The sequence below is a fragment of the Teleopsis dalmanni genome, chromosome 2 (assembly GCF_002237135.1).
Source record: "Teleopsis dalmanni isolate 2A chromosome 2, ASM223713v2, whole genome shotgun sequence".
Lineage (NCBI taxonomy): Eukaryota > Metazoa > Arthropoda > Insecta > Diptera > Diopsidae > Teleopsis > Teleopsis dalmanni.
In genome coordinates, this window is record NC_051847.1 from 132782499 (window position 1) to 132805668 (window position 23170).

General features: G+C 26.4%; 3 protein-coding genes across 8 annotated transcripts in view; 1 reads left to right on the forward strand and 2 right to left on the reverse strand.

Moving 5' to 3' along the window:
- The window catches only part of LOC119675009 (putative mediator of RNA polymerase II transcription subunit 26), a 42300-nt gene extending 40829 nt beyond the window's left edge, over window positions 1–1471 (forward strand). The window contains exon 9 of one of the 2 annotated variants that reach the window (XM_038086170.1): window positions 1063–1471. In XM_038086170.1, the coding sequence (XP_037942098.1) occupies window positions 1063–1250 (188 nt within the window). In that variant the 3' untranslated portion in view covers window positions 1251–1471. The remainder of the gene's footprint in view (window positions 1–1062) is intronic. The other variant, XM_038086172.1, reaches the window with a different exon arrangement.
- LOC119675015 (DNA cross-link repair 1A protein-like) overlaps window positions 1–23170 on the reverse strand; it is a 367032-nt gene that overhangs the window by 199358 nt on the left and 144504 nt on the right. The gene's annotated exons all lie outside the window — the stretch shown is intronic.
- The window catches only part of LOC119675013 (neprilysin-2-like), a 66463-nt gene continuing 46608 nt past the window's right edge, over window positions 3316–23170 (reverse strand). For 3 of the 5 annotated variants that reach the window (XM_038086177.1, XM_038086181.1, XM_038086180.1), the window contains exons 2-11: window positions 15095–15228; window positions 13122–13517; window positions 12840–13054; window positions 12607–12783; window positions 10402–10778; window positions 9883–9915; window positions 5347–5756; window positions 5032–5282; window positions 4741–4927; window positions 3316–3560 (exon numbers count right to left, since the gene is read on the reverse strand). In XM_038086177.1, coding sequence (XP_037942105.1) covers window positions 3409–3560; window positions 4741–4927; window positions 5032–5282; window positions 5347–5756; window positions 9883–9915; window positions 10402–10778; window positions 12607–12783; window positions 12840–13054; window positions 13122–13517; window positions 15095–15228 — 2332 coding nt within the window. In that variant the 3' untranslated portion in view covers window positions 3316–3408. Of the gene's footprint in view, window positions 3561–4740; window positions 4928–5031; window positions 5283–5346; window positions 5757–8639; window positions 8646–9882; window positions 9916–10401; window positions 10779–12606; window positions 12784–12839; window positions 13055–13121; window positions 13518–15094; window positions 15229–23170 lie in introns of all 5 variants that reach the window. The other 2 variants (XM_038086178.1, XM_038086179.1) reach the window with 2 other exon arrangements.

The window sequence follows — 23170 nt, forward strand, 5'->3', positions numbered from 1 at the left end:
AGCCATTGGCATCACTGTTGCAATCTGTCAAATATTATGTTTTGACAAATAGCAAAAATAGCATAATGCAAGCAAATTATATTTTGTATAAAAATAAATAATTAGCATAGATTGAAAATTAAAATGAATACAAAATTAAGAGGAATTGAAAAAATGTTGAAAATGTCAAAATAAAACACCGAAATTTTTCTTTTTTTTTTCAATTTTCATATTTATGAAATTTTTAAATTTTTAATAACATATAATTATTAACATATGATTGCAATATTCGTTGGAATTTCCAATTAAGGTTCACAATAGTTCGCTTATTGCATTGGTAACACTTTTTTTTACTGGCCGATGTGTCTGGCCAGTATACCTATACTGGCAGAGGTAGAGAAAATAGTGTTGTTGTAACCATAGCATAACAGTGGCAATATTAAAATGTATGACATAAAATGTAAAACCTCATTCAGGTGACATAATTTAAATGTTTATATATATATATGGATATATCAGTTCTTTATTTGGATATTTTACTGCCAACTGCAGCAATAAATATATAGTGTGAATGCAATTAAAACTTGTTAGTGTTAGAAGTCTTAAGATTGTAGTGTAAAGAGCATGTAATAAACATGTTAAATATAATATAATAAAATATATATATATATAACAAATATATAACACTATATACAAAAATGAATTATTAACTTATTAGATGAGCTCGTCAAAACGCTTCACTTGTTATACTAATTTCACCACTATGGTAATATATATGTTTCCACACTCAACCTCTATTTAGTAATGATAATAAATATTTATTGAAAGAACAAGAAATTAATTATAGTCATAAATTAATATTATATTAGTAATATAATAATAAATATGTAATAAAATTAATTATTTAATTGTATGAAACTCAAATAATTTTTACTGCAACTTTTATATATCGTGATGTGTACAACGTGTTATATACTCAGAAACAACGAAAAAAAAACTATGAATCTTATCGATATAAAAAAATTAAAATATTAAATAAAATTAATACTAATAGTAATGTCTCCATGTAATTGCGTATCTTAGGTCGTGGCGCTGCAATGATAATCGAGTCCTTGTTGCTGTTCTACCACATAAATTGCTTTAAATGCTGTGTGTGCCATGTCCAGCTTGGTGATGGTCTCAATGGTACCGATGTACGAGTGCGCAATCATAAACTACACTGCCAAAACTGTTATTCCAGTGACGATGGTATAAAATTTAGCTGCGTGTAAAAAATATTTAATACCTTTAATATATGGATAAAAAAACAATATTGAGCTAAGATCACACTTGCTGAAACGGATTTTATCAAACAATCGAAGTCGTCTAAGTAGTTGTTGCAATTTTAGGTTTCTTTTATTTTTTAGATATTGACATACATTATATAAATATTCAAACAGTTTTTAAAGAGTTTATAGGCGCTTATCATATCAAAATTTTATAGCTAAAAATTCGTTTTTAAAATCGTAAAATTTTAGATATTAACGCTTAAAATTTTTTTAAATTATTTTATTCGATATAAATAAGCTCTCTATTTTTGAGCAAAAATTCTTAAAAAATATTTACAATTTATATTTATTAAATTGGTTTTTACAAAAATAAAATCGAAAAAAAAAATCAGAAAATATATTTATTAAAAACGTTAGTCTTTTTTCAAAATATTGTTAAAGCTTAATGTATTTGAAATAAAAACAATAAATGTTAAATTTATTTTAAAATTCTATATACAGATTTAAAAAATTTAATAATATATATTGTATGTTTGTTTGGTGAAAGAAATGATAAAAAAATTTATACACATTACTTGTATTTACCATATTTTACATATATATAAATAATATACATACATAAAACTCTGTCAATTTAATGAATTTAAATATAAAAATATTTTAATATTTAACAATTTATTTTATAAAATTAATATTTTATCATTTTAATTTTTAAATTGTAATATTTAATACTTTTGTAAATTATTTTTAAAAATTTATATATTTGCCTATTATATATATATATTTTATATTAATTTTTTTAGTCTTTATGTAAAAGAAATATTAAATATATATTGTATTGAATTTTTAAATAATGTATTTGTTGTAGTTGTATTATATAATATTATAAATTTTTATATTTAAATTATTTATAAATTGCATGCTAAATTAATTCAATTGTATTAAATATATAAAATTTTAATTTGTATTAAAATTAAAATTAATAAAAGTATAACAAATCAAAATACCCACGAACCTAACCAGAACCTTATGTACCTTTGTCATTATGATACAATATAAATATATATAAATAATATATAACGAGTATGAAATTGTATAAAAGTCAAGAAAATATATTTCAATAATTTTATTATATATATTATGATTCTTTTTTGTAATATTATAACTATTTTAACTTCATTTCATTTTAATACTTTTAAAATTGTGTATAAAGACAAGTTTTTATTATTATTAACATATATAAAAATATCTATACATAAATATATAATATACCTAAGTATATATGTATATACTTATGTATATAAGTATATATATATACTTATATATCTAAGTATATATATATATATGTTAACACCACATCTTTATATATTATGTATTATGTATATATAATATATAACTTTATATATATTGAAAAAAATATCAATATTAAATTCTCTAACTGATTAAATAAATTACGCTGAAAATTTTTAATTGAAATTGAAAATAACTTGTTTTATATTAAAGTTTATAATTATCAGAAAGGTTTCAGGAACCACTTATCTGTACAAATATACTTCCCATTGTAATACGACAAAAATATGAAGTTGTAAAATAAAAGGTAAAAAAAAACTATGCGAAACAACTAAAAGCGTTGCATAATTTTAGGATGTATAATAATCAATATTTAAGATAAAGATCATGCACGAAAGTATGCTACATAAAATTCATGTTAAACTTAAGACTACCTTTGCAATGTAGGCAGCCTAAAAGTATCCTCTTTATTAGGAACATCTAAATCAGCTATAAAGTCACTGGAAGATACGTTTTACAAATAAAAGCTCAGTTTTCTTTTAAAACATTTATTATGAGTTTATTTATTTTGTTCAAATAACAAATATTTTATAATTTTTGTTTATTTTGTTTAAAAATTCACATCACTTTTTTTGACTACGAATACATGAAAATTTGTGCGTATTTATGATAGAAATACGCTTAATTAAATTTTAGGAAAACGAAAAAAATTGTGTTCTTAAATGTCATATAATTTACAAATTGGTTTTTTTATAATTTTAACTAAAACTTAAAATTAAAACTAAAACAATTAAGAAAAGAGGTCAGCATAATAAAGCAAAATAGTTTTTTAGTTTTTACTCTGCATATTATGTTGTTTGTCAATGTTATTTTACCAAACTTCACATTTGTGCACTGGATTCATAGGTGATCCTTCTGGACATTGAAAATCTTTTGCAAAATCTTTCATGTTGCTTAGCGAACCTAAAACTCTGAACTCCGATGGGGAATGAACGCCAGTTGTAATACGCATTTTTAAAGTTTCTAAAATGTCAACAAAATAATAGATTAAAATAAAGGAGAATATAAACACAATTTAAATACACTAAATATTCAAACAAATTTTTATAAATATTTATTTTGTTAGCGTATAACCATAATCAAAGGGTGGGGATAAGACTTGGTGGCAGCTTCTGTTATATATGGATCAGATTAAGTTAATGTGACTGGTCGTAAGCCACGCATAAACCTATTAATCCCTAGAGATATTAGATACAGTTAGGATCTAGTTATAAACCACTTAGTTAACTTTGTAGAAGCAATTTTTTCAAATTTAAAGAATGTTCGATATTCCTGAAACTCAGCCACCAAGTATTTTATAAATATTATTTTTTTGAGACCAAACTTTAGTCTTTTAGATTTCAGAGTCCACATTTCAACTAAAACCATATGTGTCACGCGCTCCTAAAGAGTCTTCTACATTGAAGAAAGCATAAAATGGTCTTTAAGAAGTCCACAATTAACGAATGACTTAAAAATAAATTCCTAGCCTATTTAAAATATCTTACACATATGTTGGTCAATAACAAAGCAGATATAAGGAACTCTAAACCATCAGCTAATCAATTATTGGACTATCCTTACTGGGTATACAAACCGCGAACACTACATATTCGCACTTATTGTTGAACTTTTTTATTGTGCCTTACTCTATTCTATACAGAATGATATCAGAAATTGTTTGCATGATACTAGGGTTGTGCTCGATTTGTTCACCTAATCTGTATATAACCAGACTTTAGCTCATCTGCGTTGTAATTGCTTGCGATATCTCTTACGACTAAGAACTGAAAGAAGGGAAATGACTAAATATCGTTCAGAGATACGTAATAGATCTAACAAAACCAAATCTGGAGCTTGACTTATTAACAATTTAACTCATACGTATCATTCTCAAAAGAAAGCTATAGTTTTCCAATAGAAAACTATAATACCATAGTGTTTGTATAAATTGAGTTTCTTACAATAACTACATTATATATCCCATTACCTAGATCGCTTGACCGTTTTCCGATAGTCAGGAATGATTGGATGGAAAATTTTTTATTTTACTAAAAAATATTTAATTTTTTAAACAACTTTATAGTATTTAAGGCCAGGAAACACGATTTGTTAAGAAATACATAACTAAATATAAACAGTAATTTTTCGCAAAAGAACCCACCTTTACGGTATTTCGCGCACCAGGTTTGACCAGCTGATATCCAAAACATTTGTTCTGGTGTGTAATCTAATCCTGGTAATAATGGTTCCGGACCATTCTTCTCTGCCCATTGTCTATAAGCAATGTACGATTCCTTAACACCTCCATTATCTGCAATGTTTTCACCTTGTGTATTAATGCCATTCAGCTGTAAAGTGAAATATTGTTTAATATCACGTCAAAATTGAAAATTCTAGGCCTTATTGAGCGTTTATTTAACACAACATTTATTTATGTATATAGTTAACTTACATTTAAGCCTGTTATATGTTCAGTATAGTTGCCATATTGTTCGATAATACATCTAGCTTTGTCTAAATAAGCTTTTTGTGTATCAGGTTGCCACCAGTCGACCAAATTGCCATCAACATCGAATTGACGTCCTTGATCATCAAAACCATGTGTAATTTCGTGTCCAATAACATAACCAATGGCACCATAATTCATGTATTTAGGTCTGTGTGCATTGAAGAAGTGACCTTGCAAGATACCGGCAGGGAATTCTGTTGTGAAAATAAAAATGAAATAATTTAAAAATAATAATAGAATTAATACTATTACACTTACGTATGCTGTTTTCAATTGAGGAATAAAATGCGTTCACAATAGCAGGTCTAGCATGACGTACCCAATCAGTTTTATTAACTGGCAAACGCAGTTTATTGAAGGAATAATCAGTACCGAATACATTCATTTTAAGGAATGATTCAAAATACTTATTTGGATCAATATCTAATTTTTCATAATATTTAGAAAGTTTTTCTTCATCTAACATTTCATCCGGATAACCAATATGTGTAGCCATTGAGTGCAACTTCTTTTTAGCTTCTTTCTTAGTCATATTATCCATCCAGTCAACTTGCTCAAGTAGATTGTTGAAAATTCCGCGTATATTATCAACCATTTCAAGAGCAATGGCCTTTGAATCCTGTTTGAAATGTTTGCGCACATAAAGCGAACCCACCGAAATCGCTAAGCTGTGAGTGTAACGGTGGAGTTGAGTGTGGTGAGTTCAAATTTAACGAGTAAATGAATTTAACGAGCGAATAAATGAAATTACATAAAATAAAATAATCATAAATATTAAATGGATTAAAAATGCATTTACGTTTAATTAATTGTTTTAAAATGTTTAAAATGTTTTAAATGTTGAGCAATAAAAAAAAAACAACAACAACGACAAAATGTGCTTGAAGCAACGTGGTGAAATATTGTGAAACCATTGATTTAATGTGTTGACAATCGTGCGATACACTGAGATTTATATTTTTTCATACCATAATGTTTATGAACTTTTGTGTAATGTTGATATAACCTTGCTATATTATGGATTTTATCTTTAATGGATATGTGTAAAAAAATTTTAGACGTGATATATGAATTTTTTAAAAAGATCTTGAAACACCAATCAAAAGAATTTTTATTTAAGTCAATTCCTTAATATCGTTATTTTCTTTTTTCTTATTATTTTTAAACTGATCGATCAACAAATTAATCTAAGGATCCTACATAGTTTAAAACTAATTATTTACATATAAATATAAGCTTGTTAGTAACAAGGAACGTTCGAATGTACGTTTCTGGGTCCTAAGGCACCAAGGACCGCGCGTACTTCCCGTTGGAATTTATCTGTTTTGTCAAATCAACTAGAATTCATGAGAACTAATAATAATTATAACTGGCTTGCAATAATAACAACCAGTTCTTCTAGTAACTCAAATAGAACTTTTCATAATTGTTTTTTAACAAATTAAATCAAAAAGTATTTTCAATAATATTGGAAACAGTTTGGAAAGTTCTAAATATTAGTTTTTAAAAGAAAAAAAAACAAGTACTATAATATCATAGAGCAATCAACAATTATGTCAATTAAAATAGAGAATGTAATATAGAATGCAAGAAAATCACAAATAAATAATTGTAAGGTGTTTTGGATAATCGTTGAAAAACGTTGAAACGATCCATAAATTGTAAGAGAGTTCTAAGTTAAAATAATTTAAAGGATTAAAAGAAAAAATTAAAAACTAAAATTATGAAATATTATTTAATTCTACAGAGTACAAAAATCCAAGTTATAATAATTGAAAGAATTAAAAGAAAAGGATTAAAAACTAAAATCATAAAATTTTATTTAATAAAATTAATTTTTATAATTGTGGTTTTTATTTAATAATATTGCTTTCAACAAAATGGGATTAAAAGAAACATTCAGTGAAAGACGTTTTAGAAAAAGTACTCTAATGAGAAATATAAGGAAAACATAAGGATAAAAAGTCATGAACAAACTAATGAACAGTTATCAAATAACAGTTAATGAAACACCAGAACAGCGGAAGAAGTTGTCATTGAAAAAACAGTACACATGGAAAATTAACACATGTAAGTAATGTAGAACGCATGTAAGAGAGAAAAAATCAACAAATGATGAGTTGATTGAACATTTGGTAATCAGACTTTTATTTAAACTAGAAGAATTAAGTCTTTTTAAACTATATATGTAGATCCAATTCAATTGACAACCATAAACATATGACAACCTGCTAAAATGTTGAATCTGGTAAGTGCAAATATAATTGCTGGTTTCATTAGTAACTAAATAATATAGTTTATTCAAAGACAATAATGCTTTACTTAATATCGCATTATTGTTGAAGATGGATATCATAAAATCAGTAGGATAGTAATAAAAATATTGAGATATTTTAAATGTTTTAACGCAAATATTAAAGTGTTATGCTTATAAAACTTCACTTAGAACTAAGGTAGCTCAAGTTTTCATGGCATTTGCGGATAGAAAAATTTTAAGTTTTCTTTATTAAATTTTTAGTAAGAGATCAACTCTTACTCCATTCGAGCGCTACCAATCGCGTATATTGGCAAGTTTGAGTAAATGTTAGGTAAGTAGGTTGTGGTTCCATCTCGACTTAATGATCAACTTAATGATCAACATCAACTTTATGGAAAATTAGCAAAAATGTAATTTAAAACACATATCTATACCGATTCGAGAAAACATTTGCTTACTTCGATAAAGTAAAGTAAGCTTTATATTATAAACTTTATATTACAAGTTATTAAGATATTTTAGAAATAATTATACTAAAAAAACTATTTTTATGAATACAGTCCAGGGTAATAAAATTTAATTCAAATAATATACATATGTTTTTTTACGTCGGTTAACAATATCACATAAGCCATAAGATATATATTTTCAATACCCTACAAAAGGAAATCCAGACAGTAGCTATTAGCTTAAGTCATTATATATATTATTTTTTCTAATTTCACGATAAATCGCTTTTCACGATAAATTTTACAAAACTATGAACATTTCGATTATATTTAAAACAAATTTTTAAATTGTACATGTAATGAAGTGGTTCAATTATTTGATGTTTCTAAACAAATCTCCATATATTCTTTCCTATTTCATAAATATTTTTTAATGCTGCCCACAACATATGTATAAGTTTTGCACCAAAATGATAAACTTAATTAAAATAAACCCTCTTATTGTTTATATTAATAGAAGCCTTTAAATTAGCTGCATTGCACTTAAAGCTGTTAGTATTATATGGTTAACAGCTCCAAGACCAGGGATGATAATATTTATTAAATTTTTAAGTTAGTAAGTTAACCGTTAACCGGTTAACCGGTTTTAATACCAGTGATGGTAAAATTAATCAGAATATTTTAAATTTAATTAAATTATTATGAAAATAATATCTATGAACTGTTATAGAATTTTTGCAGTTACAAAAACAATTTGCAAGAGTAATCATTAATAATTTGTGAAGCTTGTTAACACATAAAGCATAAATAATAATATTTAAAAAAATTACAAATAATTTAATTACGTGCGTCTGTAATAAAACATAAATTCAAGAAAAGTAGAAAATAAATATTTGTGAAATCATAAAATCATTTCTATTAAAATTTTGATTATAAATAAAGTTTACTAATAAAGTTTACAAATAAATATTCAATGTTTCTTAAACTTATTGCAAAATAGAGGAGGCACCAGAAACTTTTATTTTTCTTTTCATTATATACATTTTAAATAAGTATTTTATTAAAAACAATTTTTAATTATGTGGAGCAGTACTATCATTATTTTAAATTATTAATATAATTATTATATTTATTTTTTATTTATTTGTGTGTAAATAATGCGAAACTTTTAGTTATATGATACTCTATTTAATATTAAATATTATATTGCGTTATATAAAACATAAATATGATAACGCGACTTTTGAATTTTTTCAAAAGTTGTTTAATTTTAATTTTCAACAATATTTTCCATTAAATTCAAAACTGCCTAAAAAATTCAAAAAAAAAAATATGAAAATAAATCAGACTATATCAGACTATATTTATGTAGTGAGTATATCACTATATATATAATGATATTAACTAATGATTTTATCTCATTGAAATTCCAGATTCATGGTAATAAACCGATTCATAAGTCTACTTAGCAAAGTTACTCTTTATATGTATTTACGACTTCTGAAATTATTTATCAGCCGTTATGAATTGATTATAATACATATATTATAATCGTTATAAAGAAAATGGAAAATAATAAAAATTAATTTTATAAGACATATTTACACATAAATGTTATTTTTAAATTTCATGCAGTTATTTTTATATTATTTTATTTTCTATTATTTATATTTTATTTATTTATTAAAATGTTAAAATTAACTTTATTTTGTTTTCACACACTTATTACTTTTGCTTTAAAAACATTTCATTTTGACATAAATTTAAGAAACACCGTCATATAATAAAATTTAAATAATACTTTCTGTAACTGCCCAATAATTGCAACCATGAGACTCGTGAACTGGTGAAGCCCATTTATATATATAAGAATACATAAATAAAAAATATAAGCTTGCAAACACGCTTAAGCCTAAAGCTGTCAATAGCTCTGCTTAACTAACCAAATTTAAAAAAATTTACATATTTTAATTCAAAAACCATATTTAGCACTGTGATTTTATGCCAATAACATACTAAATTGTGCAAACACTGACATAAATCGTGTTTTTAGAGAAAAAACATATAAAATTATTTTGTATTAAATACCCTGTTCCATCTTCGGCTTCATCATTCTCGCTGCTAAAAACAAAAATAAAAAATAGATGCAAAAAAATATAAAAAATAAATCACACATCAAATTTTCTTCAAAGTCTTTGACAAAAATTAACACTTTTTGTTGTGATTTTCCAAATTAAAAAAATTAAATTGCATAAAATTTAAACAAATTGTTAAATTTTCTTATATAAGAACCATATAAACTTGAAAAACTTTGCTATTCAAATGCTTAAGTCCTAAAACTGTTGTGTTTTGTAATATTGATTTCCAGTGTTGGAAATGTAAATGTCATTCAATTTTTAAAGATTTTCAAAATTTCAATTTGGAACACAAAAATTCGGGCTTAGCATCTCCACTACCAGTAACACTTATTTACACTTGCATGTGTGTTTCTGTGTACACACATACTTAACTGACCAACCCACATAATTGATTACCTTATCGATAAATCAAGTGATCAATTCATTGATTACCAATCGATTAACAACGTCGCACTTAAGTAACACTTACCTGCCACTTGATATATCCACGCACTCCTTCCAACGTGCTTCCTGCTCTTGGCGCCCGGATAGTGCGGTAGCGTATTGCAATTGACGTTTACGGAACTCCTCGGAAAGGAAAGCTATAGAGAAAGCATGTATACGCCAAAACATGTAGTTGGCAATCACTCGTTTAGGAGTTTTCGCTAATAAATCGGCTAAATCATCGAAGAAACTTGGTACAGTTAAGTTGATCGATTCATCTTCTTCGACGGTAAGACCATCAGGTAACAATGCATTAATGTAATCCAACCATTGCACATAAGGGTAGGCTTCTTGTATTTGCTTGATGGTGCGTAAATTATAAAGATCATTCGAATTGCGACGCTTTTCGTTGGGCCATGAAATCTGCAAATTTATATTAAAGTATAAATGTATTTTCACAGTTAGAACCTTTCAAATATCATTCTCAAATAAATTCTTAATCAAGTTCGAATACAAAATCATAAGACATATTTATATGAAAAATTCTTATCGAAAACTGTTATACAGATAATATATTTTGTATATAGATATTCAATTCCAAACAAAATTAATGTCAACTAAAATTTTCAAATTGGACCATTTAATCGGCTTTCAATCCAGAAAAATGTGTCGTTATCCACACATATAATGTGTATATTTAAAGAACATACACATTTAAATAGAGACAGTCTGAATGCGCAGATCCATATATCCATATTTCCATATAGAACACAAATCATATTATATGAACAAATGTACATATGCTCAGAGATGTAATAAAAATGTAATAATAATTCAACTTTTCAAATAAATTATGATTCAGTATAGTATTAGAAGATGAACTTTGAAAAAAAAAAACTGTTTTCGTTGCCGATTTTGTGATTGGCGTTGGACATTTATATATTGTAAAAGATCTATGTACCACGGCATTAAAATTGAAGGCGGTAAAGCGCTTCAATTTCTAGTTATACATTTATAAATACATCGGCAAAAAAGGAAACAAAGAATAGCTATATAAATTTGAATAGACTCCTTTATTCTCCAAAACTATAGGTAGAAAATGTCGTAAAAAGAGTAAGTCTAGTAGATATAAATGTGGAAATTAAGACTAAGCAACAGGAAATATCTTCTCGTTTACTAACATAAAAATTTTATTTAGTAAGCCTTGTCAATTTTTCAAAAATACACATTGCTTAAAAGCTTTCAAAAAGACAAAAAAGAATAACAAAACTATTTCACTGCTTTCATCATCATGATGGATTTTGCTCAATCAGGGATCGGAGAATCTCGGATTTTTTATGTCACAAATTTGTCAAATGAAACTCGAATCTCCTTACAACAATTTAAAATATAAAGTGTCGTATGAGAAACCGAAAAAAGTAAAGTTTTGATCACAAAAAAATATTATATATAAAAACAATATTATACGACATTTAGTTGTTCAAATAAACTTCTAAACAAATACCCTACGGGATTCTTAGGCTCTCGGGAGTTATAAGAAGTAGAACTACTACAGTACTGTTGTTAGTAAAGCGAATAGGTTAGTTTAGAATGGCGATATTGAAATGTATGAACTTAGACTGATTGATATATTATGATAATTTATCGAGAACACTACTGAGCTAAATATTAAAAAAAGTCAAGTATTTTCAACTTCAATATGGTTTTAGTACAACTATACAAATATTAAATATAGAAACAGACCAAATTACACATTTGCATATATAAGTCATAATAATAAAGAAATAAGGGGAATGTTAAGTTATGGTGGCCATGACAGATCTCAATTAAAGAATAATATAGGTAATCGTATAAAAAGCAAAAATCTAAGTCAATAAAGGAAATGACACTGTATTAGGTATATACTACAGATGCCAAACTCATACAAATGGAATCACACCACATCTGAGAGGACTTAAAAAACATTTGTAAAATAATGTACGACGCAGAACATGTGGAATGACAAAAGTTATATAGCTTCCAAACGAATGGACTTCAAAGGTAATAGAGAAGAATAAAAATAATAAAGTCAGCAGGATAACAACAAATTTCACTTTCACTTTAACACTCTTTAAAATATAGAATTTAAACAAAAGACAGGCATCTTATATATATTTCAGTTCTACATTCAGAACAACAATTTTCCTCATAGCACTAATTCAGCACTAATTTAAAAAGGACTGTTTTTACAATTTTATTTATGTCTACTTACGTTAGCTAAATCCATTTCGAATTGTAATGACTCCAGTAATTCCTTCTTAGCTGTTTCTTTATCAGCTCCAAACAATACAGAAATGTCGACCATGTAATCATAATAAGCTGAGACTAATGTTTCATTAAAGCCTTTAACCAAATATTCCCGACTTAAACCAATTGAAGATTGATCAAGCTGCAATATGTGAAAGTGATATATCAAAAATAGATTAAAATGCTTATAATACATACATCAATAATTCGTTTTGTGCTATTTTTTAAATCCACACTTATTGAAAAATCTACAACATAATCCATACTAAAACCTAGTCTACGGAATTTTTTTACAGTCTCTTGCCAAGTCCATGTATTTTCAGGATCCCACGCATCACCTTTAAGTAGTGGCCAACCACCTAAAGAGTCAGCGATCTTAGTAATTGGTTCTGGTCCTAACTTTTCAATCAGTGCTGCAAAAAATACATTCATTTAATAAAAATAAATTCAATGTTATTAAATTTTTTTTATAAAACTTACTCTTATTCATACAGGCTTTATAAAGCGCATTAGGTAAACGGAAATGTTTTGGATCTGACTCTGGACGTTCTTCTGTTATGATATCTTTTAATTGTTCTTGAAGTTTATCGGAAATTGTCGAGAATGTGTTTACAGAGACTTTGTCATCTGGTATATTTTCCTCTTCAATATATGTACCACACGCAAATTGATAGAAATCATCGCAAGGTTCTAGTTCCGGTTTCATTTTACTTAGAACCGCTGAAGCGGTATGTATGCACTCAGTCGTCAGGCATATGTTTTGTTTTTTTGAACCCAAATTATCATCCTTAGTTATGCCAGTTTGTACCTCATTTTGTTTAGATCGGCTGCTATCGCCGTGTAGGGCTTCAGCTGAATTGGCAGGTGTTTTAAGTTCTAACAAATAATAAAATCAATTTTTGTTTTTTAAATTTAAACTAAGTAAGTAATTGAAAATTTCAGTGAGTAATGTAGAATGCGAATTAAAGACATAAAAATGAATATTTAATAATATGTTTATTTTATCCTTCCAATTAATGTGGATACAGTATCTCTCTTTATATTACCTTTCATATGATTTATTTCTCAGCTTTTAAGGTAGTTATTATATAGTTGACTATACATATCTCATACATCAACCATACTCAATTAATATCAATTCACTTTATTGATTGAAAAAAATTTTTTTAATATTATATTTTTAGTGCAGTTATAAAGCGATTTTAATTTTGTGTTCCTCAAAGTAGTTGGAACTTTTTTTTATTTTCGTCTATTCTTTTATATTCAAATATTTGGGTTTTCTGCTTAGTTTTACTGAGCAATTTTTTGTTTTTGGTAATATTTATTAATTTAACAGTTAGGACTTATTTTTCAAACAATATCCTAACTAAAGATCATGGCTACTAAAGCCTTCAGACCAAAAGCTCGTTAGTTATATGTTAATTAGACATCATATTACTAAATTCGAAGTATAATTAAAATTTTGGAAAAAAGACGATTTTTCGGCATTACTTTTGTTTTTTGTTTATTGTTACTACGTTTACATTTAATTTGTGCACTAACTCTAAAACTCTATACGTTACGTCAGCTAAAGGGTTTTATTCTGTAATTAATTATTGTAGGTATTAACAATATGTAACCTATTCTCGTTTTCTTTTTGCAGTTAGCTAGCCCTCTTAATTGAAAATGTTAAGTTGTTACTTTTTATGGATTGTAAGTTGGCACTGTGATTGTTGTTTATTTCAATAACTTAAGCACTAACTGCATACGTATTATGAATTAAAAATTAAAACCATTTTAGTATTGGATTGTTTTTCTTTTCATTTATATTTCAGTAAAGCGAAAACATATCCATATGGCACTTCTATAATAAATTTTCAATATCTAATTTAATCACTTTAATAAATGGTATCGGAATTTTTAAAATATTTTTAATTTGTTTTTTAGTACAATTAGCTGGCAGTTTGGCTGATTATTTATTTTAATGTATACATAAAGGTTATGTTGAGTACTGATTGCATGAATGAATGAAGCAAAATGTTTACTTCATAATTGAGGTTTTTAAAATTGAGTTTTGTTGATTGATAGAAATATCTACCAAAATAAAATTAACATTGTTATGAGTATGTTTTCTATGTTTCTGTTTTCTTTTTGTTTTTAACACATATTAAAAAATTACATTAGAAACCTAGAAGTTGAGTGCATGTTATACTTGATTTTGATTTGATTTCAAACGGGTGATAGCTTCAATGTTTGAATTACAAGTAATAAGTATAAGAACATAGAACTTTCAAAATAATGTTTTTAAAATAAATATATGATTATCTTTCTATAGTTTTGAATAAAAGTATTATTTTGAACATTTTCATAGATAAAAACTTTAGTAGATTTGTATTTACGTAATTTATTACATCACGATATTATAGGATTAATGAGCAAGTTATGAGATTTAAATATACTTAAAAGGCACTTACCTTCGGCAATCTGTTTTGATAGTATCACTGACACTAATCCAATCACCAACGCGATCACTGCTATGAAAGCAAAAATACTCAGTAATGTCAAGCATCGTTCGAGTGTTGTACGCCTTCTCCACCAATTGGGATTCCTGTAATATAATAGAGATGTGGAAATAATTTTTAATAATTGTTATTAAAAATATTATTTATTCTATAATTAAAGGTTTCTTCTCTTAAAATCGTGAGGTATTTTAACTGCTAACTAGTTCTAAACTAGTTATGACCTCCAAACATTAAAAAATATATTAAAGTAATAATTATTATATATTATGTAAGCATAGTTTAAAATTTCCTAAATATTATGGATTAAACGTGAAAATAATATTAATCAAATTATTCCATATAAATACTAAGATTATATGGTGTTAGCTGAATTAAATACTAGAGCTAAAAAACTATTAGCAACAGTATTCACAGATACAGATACAATAAATACAAAGTGTGTTGCTTGTGTAACTGTTGTTGTATTATTTTATTTTATGTTATATATTAATTTAACATGTTTATATATTATATTATAAGCAAATCTCTTAATTTTTCATACTGTAATATTGTTCTATTAATTAAAACAATTCAATGTTTTTTAGATACCGGAAGATCTCAGTAATATACTTATATTAAATGTATTATATTATATTAGAATTTGATGTATTATAAATATATTAGACAAAATTAAATATATTATGTAGACTCTTACTTAACAATTTATGAAGCTTTTAAATATTTTGATATAAAAATTTATTTGTTCAATATCACATACCCTACAATCAATCTATGAATATTTATCAATTTATTTGTTATTACAATGTATATATTCTGGAAGGACGCGACTGAAATAGTAATAAAATTTATATTTAAAAATGTTGTTTTATATATTTTTGGTATAAACGAAAATATATGTATTTTTGAATAAAAAAGTGACTCGTAGTGGTTCAAGAAAATTTTTGGGCTGATCGTAATGCTGTTTCGGATATCGCTCAATGTTTATCAGTGGTCTTTGAAAATACTTATGGTTTAATTGTTCATATATAATATTTGGACTTCAAATATATATAAATATATATTGATTCGATTCGAGTTAGTAGTAATAAAAATATACAAATATACTCGTATATATTAAATAACTGATTCATTGAATAATTGATTGATTCGAATTTGTATCAAACAGTACCTTTACTCCCTAGTGTGAGTGAACATAAATAGTTAAGTTACTAATCAGTGTTATGAGATAAGCTTCATTACCTCTTAGTATATGGTATCTACTGAGCTAATATACCATGCTCATTTTAATCTCTTCATCGTCTACAGGTTAGGATTATAAACTGATTAGATGAGTTACTCTAGTAAAAACTAGAGTGTCTTGACACATTTATGTCAACTTTCCTTGTAAAATTTGGGTTAAGATATTTTATGCAGTTGTCTCATTTTATACTGTTCTTATTAAACATTAAGTTTATTTTTAAATTCTTGAGCTATTTTTAGGTCGTGAAAACTACTTCGATATTATCTTGAGTAAATTGGATTTTCTACCTTAAGAATATATCTACAAGTTCATCTATGTACTTTCGAATTGTCATTGCAACATTATATTTTATCTATTATTTTATTTTAATATAAGATTGACACTTTTGTTTGCAAATAATAAGTACTTATGTAGTCTTATTATATGTTATGTATAGTATTGATGAGAGAATGTGGAAATTTTTAAGGTTAGTAAAGCCAAAGCCTTTATGGCTAATGATTTTTTCTAACAATGAAATAACGAAAACAAAAATTTTTTATTGAAGTTAAACAGATATAGATAAAATAATGAAGAACAGATAGAGATACATTAGGAAATAACTACGTAAATTTTCATTTCCTCGCTGATAAATCGTATTAAATAAATACGGGATCTATTTAATTTAATTTTATTTTATTTGAAATTTTATTAAAATTATTAACAATTCGTAGATCATATTTCATAACTATGTATAAACTAAGAATGAATAAATTTCTTTAAATTTAATTATATAGTTTTGTACGAATTAATTATCAAATAAAATTAGCGTAAAAGTAGGTAATCGATTTTAATACAATTAATATCGGTTCAAGCAATTATACTGAAAACGAACTCAATTTCAATATCTAAGTTACTGTTTATCTGAAATTACGATTGCACATATATAATTAGTTTTGAGGTTTTCAGTTTTATTGTATTTATATCTAAAGTTGTAAGATTGATATACATACTTGCATAAGATACAGGTTATTGAACTCAAATATTGTCTATTGTTACCTGTACAACGCTCTGAAAACCGCAATATCTTTGAAAGTATTGAAGTAATGAGACAATAATTTTGTAACCTGTTATCATTGTTGAATTTTCTGTACCATTTGTTTTAAATTGCATGCAAGTATAATTAATAGTTTTCGAAATAAGAACTAACATTTTACAGTCATGAAAAAACATTAGTATTAAACTCTTATAGCAAAACTGAAATGATTTGAAATGATTCAAAGAATATTAAAAATAATTATGATAGATTATAACAGTTTTTAAAATATATCTTGGTAAAAATTGTGTAAGAAGTTTAAACCTTATTATATTATCTATTAGGAGCAACATACAATTGATGTTGAAAATATGCAATTTAATTTTTATGTAAATTATTTTTTTTTTATTAACCCAGTTACTAAATCTGATAGATATATGAAGTTAATATATTCCTATATATAATTTTCAGCTAACAATGCTTTCGAAGTGACATAAAAACTGTATAGTACTATTTGTACTATTAATCTGTAGTTATAGTGCAGTTTCAAGTCTCTGATCACTTGTATGATACACTGTAACAAGAGCTTGATTGAATTATGATAAATTATTCATGTAAACAATGTTAGAAGTTTTCGTAATTTAGTATTTAGTTTTCATCTAATTATTTGATATTTTATAAACTCATTCATTTAATCTTTAGTATAATTATTATTAGAGAGGATAATATGGCACTTATTTCGTGTCTCTAGTGATAGTCCCTATCTAACTTTGACACATATTAAAACTGTTTCGAAATATAGCAGTTAATACAAATCATCCTAGTAAAGAAATTACTTAATAAATAATTTCAGACTTGTTTACAAAATTATTTGGATTGGTCCAAATCTTTAACATGACTATACAAATAGTTTATATACATATTTTATAATTCTAAGCGCTGATATGGTCAGATAAATGAGTACTCCACAGAAAAGCTTAGATCTTTTAAATGAAAAATTTCTTTTAAAAGATCTTTTAGATCTTTTAAATATATATTTTCTATTTCTAAGCGCCGATCTTGTCTGATAAGTAAGTATCCTACAAAAAGGCTTGGGTCTTTTAATCGAAAAACTTGCCTTCGAGGAAAGGAAATCTGAATCCATGAATTAAAAGAGAATTCGCTGAAGGAACTAAAAGCCATACCTTCACGGGCCTACGGAAAATGTATGGAAGATTGGGTTAAGCGTTGGCATATGTGTATTGCAAAGAAATTTGCAATAAAATTTAAATTTGTGTGTTTTATTTACAAAATGAATAAATAATAACTATTAACGTTTACTTCGAGTTTTTTAATTTATCAAAATAACCTCATCTACAAATATAACATTATCCTATACTACTAGAAATTAGTAAATTAGAGCTTTTGCTCGCAGTACTTCACACTCTCCTCAAATTTGCATTAAATTAGGAGACTGCATAAAGTTCCCCGTTTATCTATTAGTGATTTAAGGTAATAACTTTGCTTTCATATAAAATAAAATATAAATAAATATAAATATTTTACAGATTACTTTTAAGTTTTGAAAATGTTCTCGTTTGAAAGTCGAAAAATACCATTATGTGTTGTAAGAACATTAAGTACATGCAAATGCAATCAAATGTTGTATTAAAATAATACCAACAGTTATTGTCAAATAACTTAATCTTTACTAATTATAAACCATAACTTAAATACACTAAAATTAACATTCCAGACAACTAAACAATGGAGATAAAATATTTATTGTACTTCTACCAGTCTGCTGATTAATTTCACATTAAAAATTATACTATATAATTGATTTTTTCATCCACAATATTAAATTCAATCCAGTTATAACTGGTAAGAGTGAGGCAGGTTCAATCTTTCTCAAATTTAATAAAAAGCTCTAAATTAATTATAAAAACAATGCTAACTATAATATCAAGCAACAAACCGCAAATGGGCTGAAGCCTTCAAATAACACGTTTTTGTACTTCAACATATCAGCTACCAATTTTAGATACCTACTAAAAATATCATCAAAATAGATTACATAGTATATTACAATTTGTAAAAAAAACTGTATAAACTTCGAGAGCATCTGACAATATCTTTGCAAATGCGCAAATATATCACTACAAAAAGATAAGGCAATACGTTTATGACTCGATAAAAACGAAGTCTGTAAATGAGAAATATAAAAATCTTAAAACGCGTAAAAATTAATCTTAATTACTGTTTAGCGCGCAACTAATGCATTGCATATGCAAGTCCAAGTCTACTGTAAATCGAAAGCGATAGTGGATATTATAGCACATGCAAGAGTATTTAGATACGAGTACTTCAGCATGCATAACCAAACCAAATGATGATGGGTTATCGTCTTAATGATGCAAACGTCTAATCACGTTAATTTTACACGACAGTGAGGCAGACCACTGATGCCGGCAGCAGATACAAGCGACACCAGTCGATTGCTGATGCTGTTGCTCCAGCAATTGCTGCTATTGCTGCTACTGCTGCCATCGTTGTAATGCTAATGTTGCCAGCTAAAAGGCAAACGCGAAAAACTTGTTTGTCAACAATTTTATTAATTGTTGCTTCCTTTTAGGAAATTTTCATTTCATTGTAAACTTAGATTTTGTTGCACAAATAAAATGTAATTAAAAATTTACAAAAACAAGCATTTTTAAAAGAGTACAGACGGTAAGTAAGTAATGACCATTGAGACGATTGCAGCTAAGAAGAAGTATATACTATGCATTCCAGTAGTCTTACAAAATCTAAAGAAGCATTTTGTGATGGTTAAATCACAAAATTAATACTGGAATAGTATTCGAAACAAGTAATTTAGGATAAGCATCAAAAAATGTCTAACTTTATTGACATAAGTATATAATTACTAAAGGACATGTAATAAAAATATAACACCGAATTACAAAGTAACCCTCTTCACTTTACTCACTCATTCAATCAATGCTCAACTACATACATTCAAATATCCGAGCTTCAAAGTGACAACAGTAACAACAATAACAATGTTTTTTTAATGGAAAACTAAACAAAATGCTACCTAAGTGCACTAAAAACATATAATATAAAAATACATAAAATCTCGCCCGTATGACTCGTGGAGTAACATTAGCAAAACTTTCTCAGTATTACGTTCCTAGATTAGATTTTATACATAACAAAGAATATATAACTCATGTAACAAATAATGCCTCTACAAACAGAATGGTATTGAAATTTAACAATTAAAAAAAAAATATGATTTATTAATTCAATTATTCTATAGCTGGTGCATTTGTTAATAAAACTTACACAGCAAATTAACAAAACTCCAGAAAAATGTGCGAACATAAAAGTCAATTACGGCTTTGGGTCAGTTGGTTAAGGAGCGCTGACTCTGAGCTTTAATTTTGGCAGGACACGAGTCCGATTCCTGGTACTTGCAGTCTTAAAAAATTATTTACGAACAATTAAATACAATAATTATTTCCAAGACCACTAATAATGGGTATTTGGCAGTACTCCAAACAGCTGTATGGTCAGCTAAAAATTAAATTAATTAAAATAACATAAAATGAGTTTTTGTTGTTGTAGTACACAACTGTTCGAAAGGCCTCTTTATTAAATAAAAATAGTTAAAAATATTGTTACTGTGAACCATTATTGTTCAAAATTCTTTCTGCTATTCCTATTATTGTAACGTACATACTCGGATACAAAAGTTGCACTGACGTCGACTATACTCATTGAGTAAAGTGTAGGGGTCAACTTTCTGAGTTGAAATATGTGTTTGATATTTTTTTAGAATAAATCTCAGTGATCATTCAAATCAAATACTTCTGAATAAAATACGTCGGGTTTTTTGCAAGCCCGTATAGGAATGTCAAGATAACATTAATGTTAATAAAAAATGATGGGTACAATTAATATATTTACAACCTGTTAATTCAATTTAATACATAATCAACAAATTAAAAAAATTTTCCTTATGCATTTAAATGATTTTAACATAATTCTAAAATTTCTCATAAGGCACAATAAATCCTCCTCATCGTCATAGGTTTTGCTGTAGATGTTGAGTTTAGCCTTAACATTGTGTTATTTCTATTGTGTTAGTAGGAAGGAGAATGCTTTATGCACCGTCAAAGCGACCGACGCCGGAATGGTGTGTCTGATTCCTACTATGTAGTATACAAACTTAAAATACATCCTCTTCTTTTTAGGGATTTCTGCCTCCGGAATCGCTTTCGCATTACTTCAGGGAGGATTCCTTATAAGTTCGCTATCCATGCTATATGCTTCTCGTAGAACAGGCGTCCAAGCACTCACTCCTGATCTGAATTGGAAAGCCTTCAGATTGCTCTTCATTTTAGATTAGTTTCCGTCCAGGTCTTTCATTTTTTTCCATAACACATTTCCGATAAATTGTGTGATTTTGTTCCAATTTTCGTTCTCTCATTTTTTGAATGATATTGTCGATTGTGAATTGACCTACATATTCTGCAAGTAGTGCTCTTTCTCCATGCCATCTTTCGCAATTGAAGAAAGTATGCTCAATATTGCCTCGACTGATCCGCAGTATATACAGTTGGGCTGCTCTGGTTTTTGATAACATTGTAATAAGATAATTTTAGTAAAGGTATAGGTCATTTTGAAAGTATCGATTAATACTTTGTTGAACTTAACTTAGATAGTTTAAAACTTCATAAAGATAAATTGCATATATTTGTATATATCAATAGAATATACAGGAAAAACCATTTTGTGTTTTTTAATAAAATTTAAGTTTAAACTTTAAATCTTTTGTTGTGTTAATGAAAACTTTTATTTGTTTACTGTGGTTCTCAATAAAATTTGCTTGACGTCCAGTCCTTTACCCCTGCCGTGAAGTGTGACAATGATAATCAAAATTAATGAAAATAGCTTAAATTTGTCTATTCAATGTTGCTAAAAAATGTTTGCAGTATTCGAAGTCAATAGCAAAGTATTAAGCAAATTTTATTATTGTTTTCAATTTAAGAGAATAAATTACTTGACTGCTGTGTTTTAAATAAAATTAGTTAGAAAATTTAAAAAATATATATTTAGTGTTATTCAAGATATTATATTTTTATCTCAAATCAGTTCGCTGATTTGTTGTGGAAAATAAATTAGTTAGCATTTTCAATTATTAAAATTACTCAGGAACTAATCATTAAACACGAATAGTTCCTTTATTTAATATAGATAAGTATTTAATATTGAACATACAATTATATGGAGATATTATAAAGAGTTTTTTCGAACTGTAGTGAACTACAACAACAAAATCACATTTTATATTATTTTGATGAATTGACTTTTTGGCTGACCATACAGTTGTTTCGAGTTATGTCAAATACACATAATTAGTGGTGTTGGAAATAATTCTTTTATTTAATTATTCATAAATAATTTTTTAAGATTGCAAGTACCAGAAATCGGAGTCAGCGCTCCTTAACCAACTGACCCAAAGCCGTATTTGATTTGTATTGTTGTAACTTAAAGTTTTATTACGTTCCTGTGAAAGTTCATTAACAAATGTACTTGCTGTCTTTATATTAGAACGAAATCATAAACCAGCTATAGACTAATTAATTAATTAAATTTGTTTTATTTAATTCTTAAATTTCCATACTATTTGACAGCAGTTGCAGGAAGTGTGATAATAATAAAAAAATTTCGAGAAGGAATATAATTTTGATAGAATTAACAGTGTTAATGATTTATTACAATTTATTAC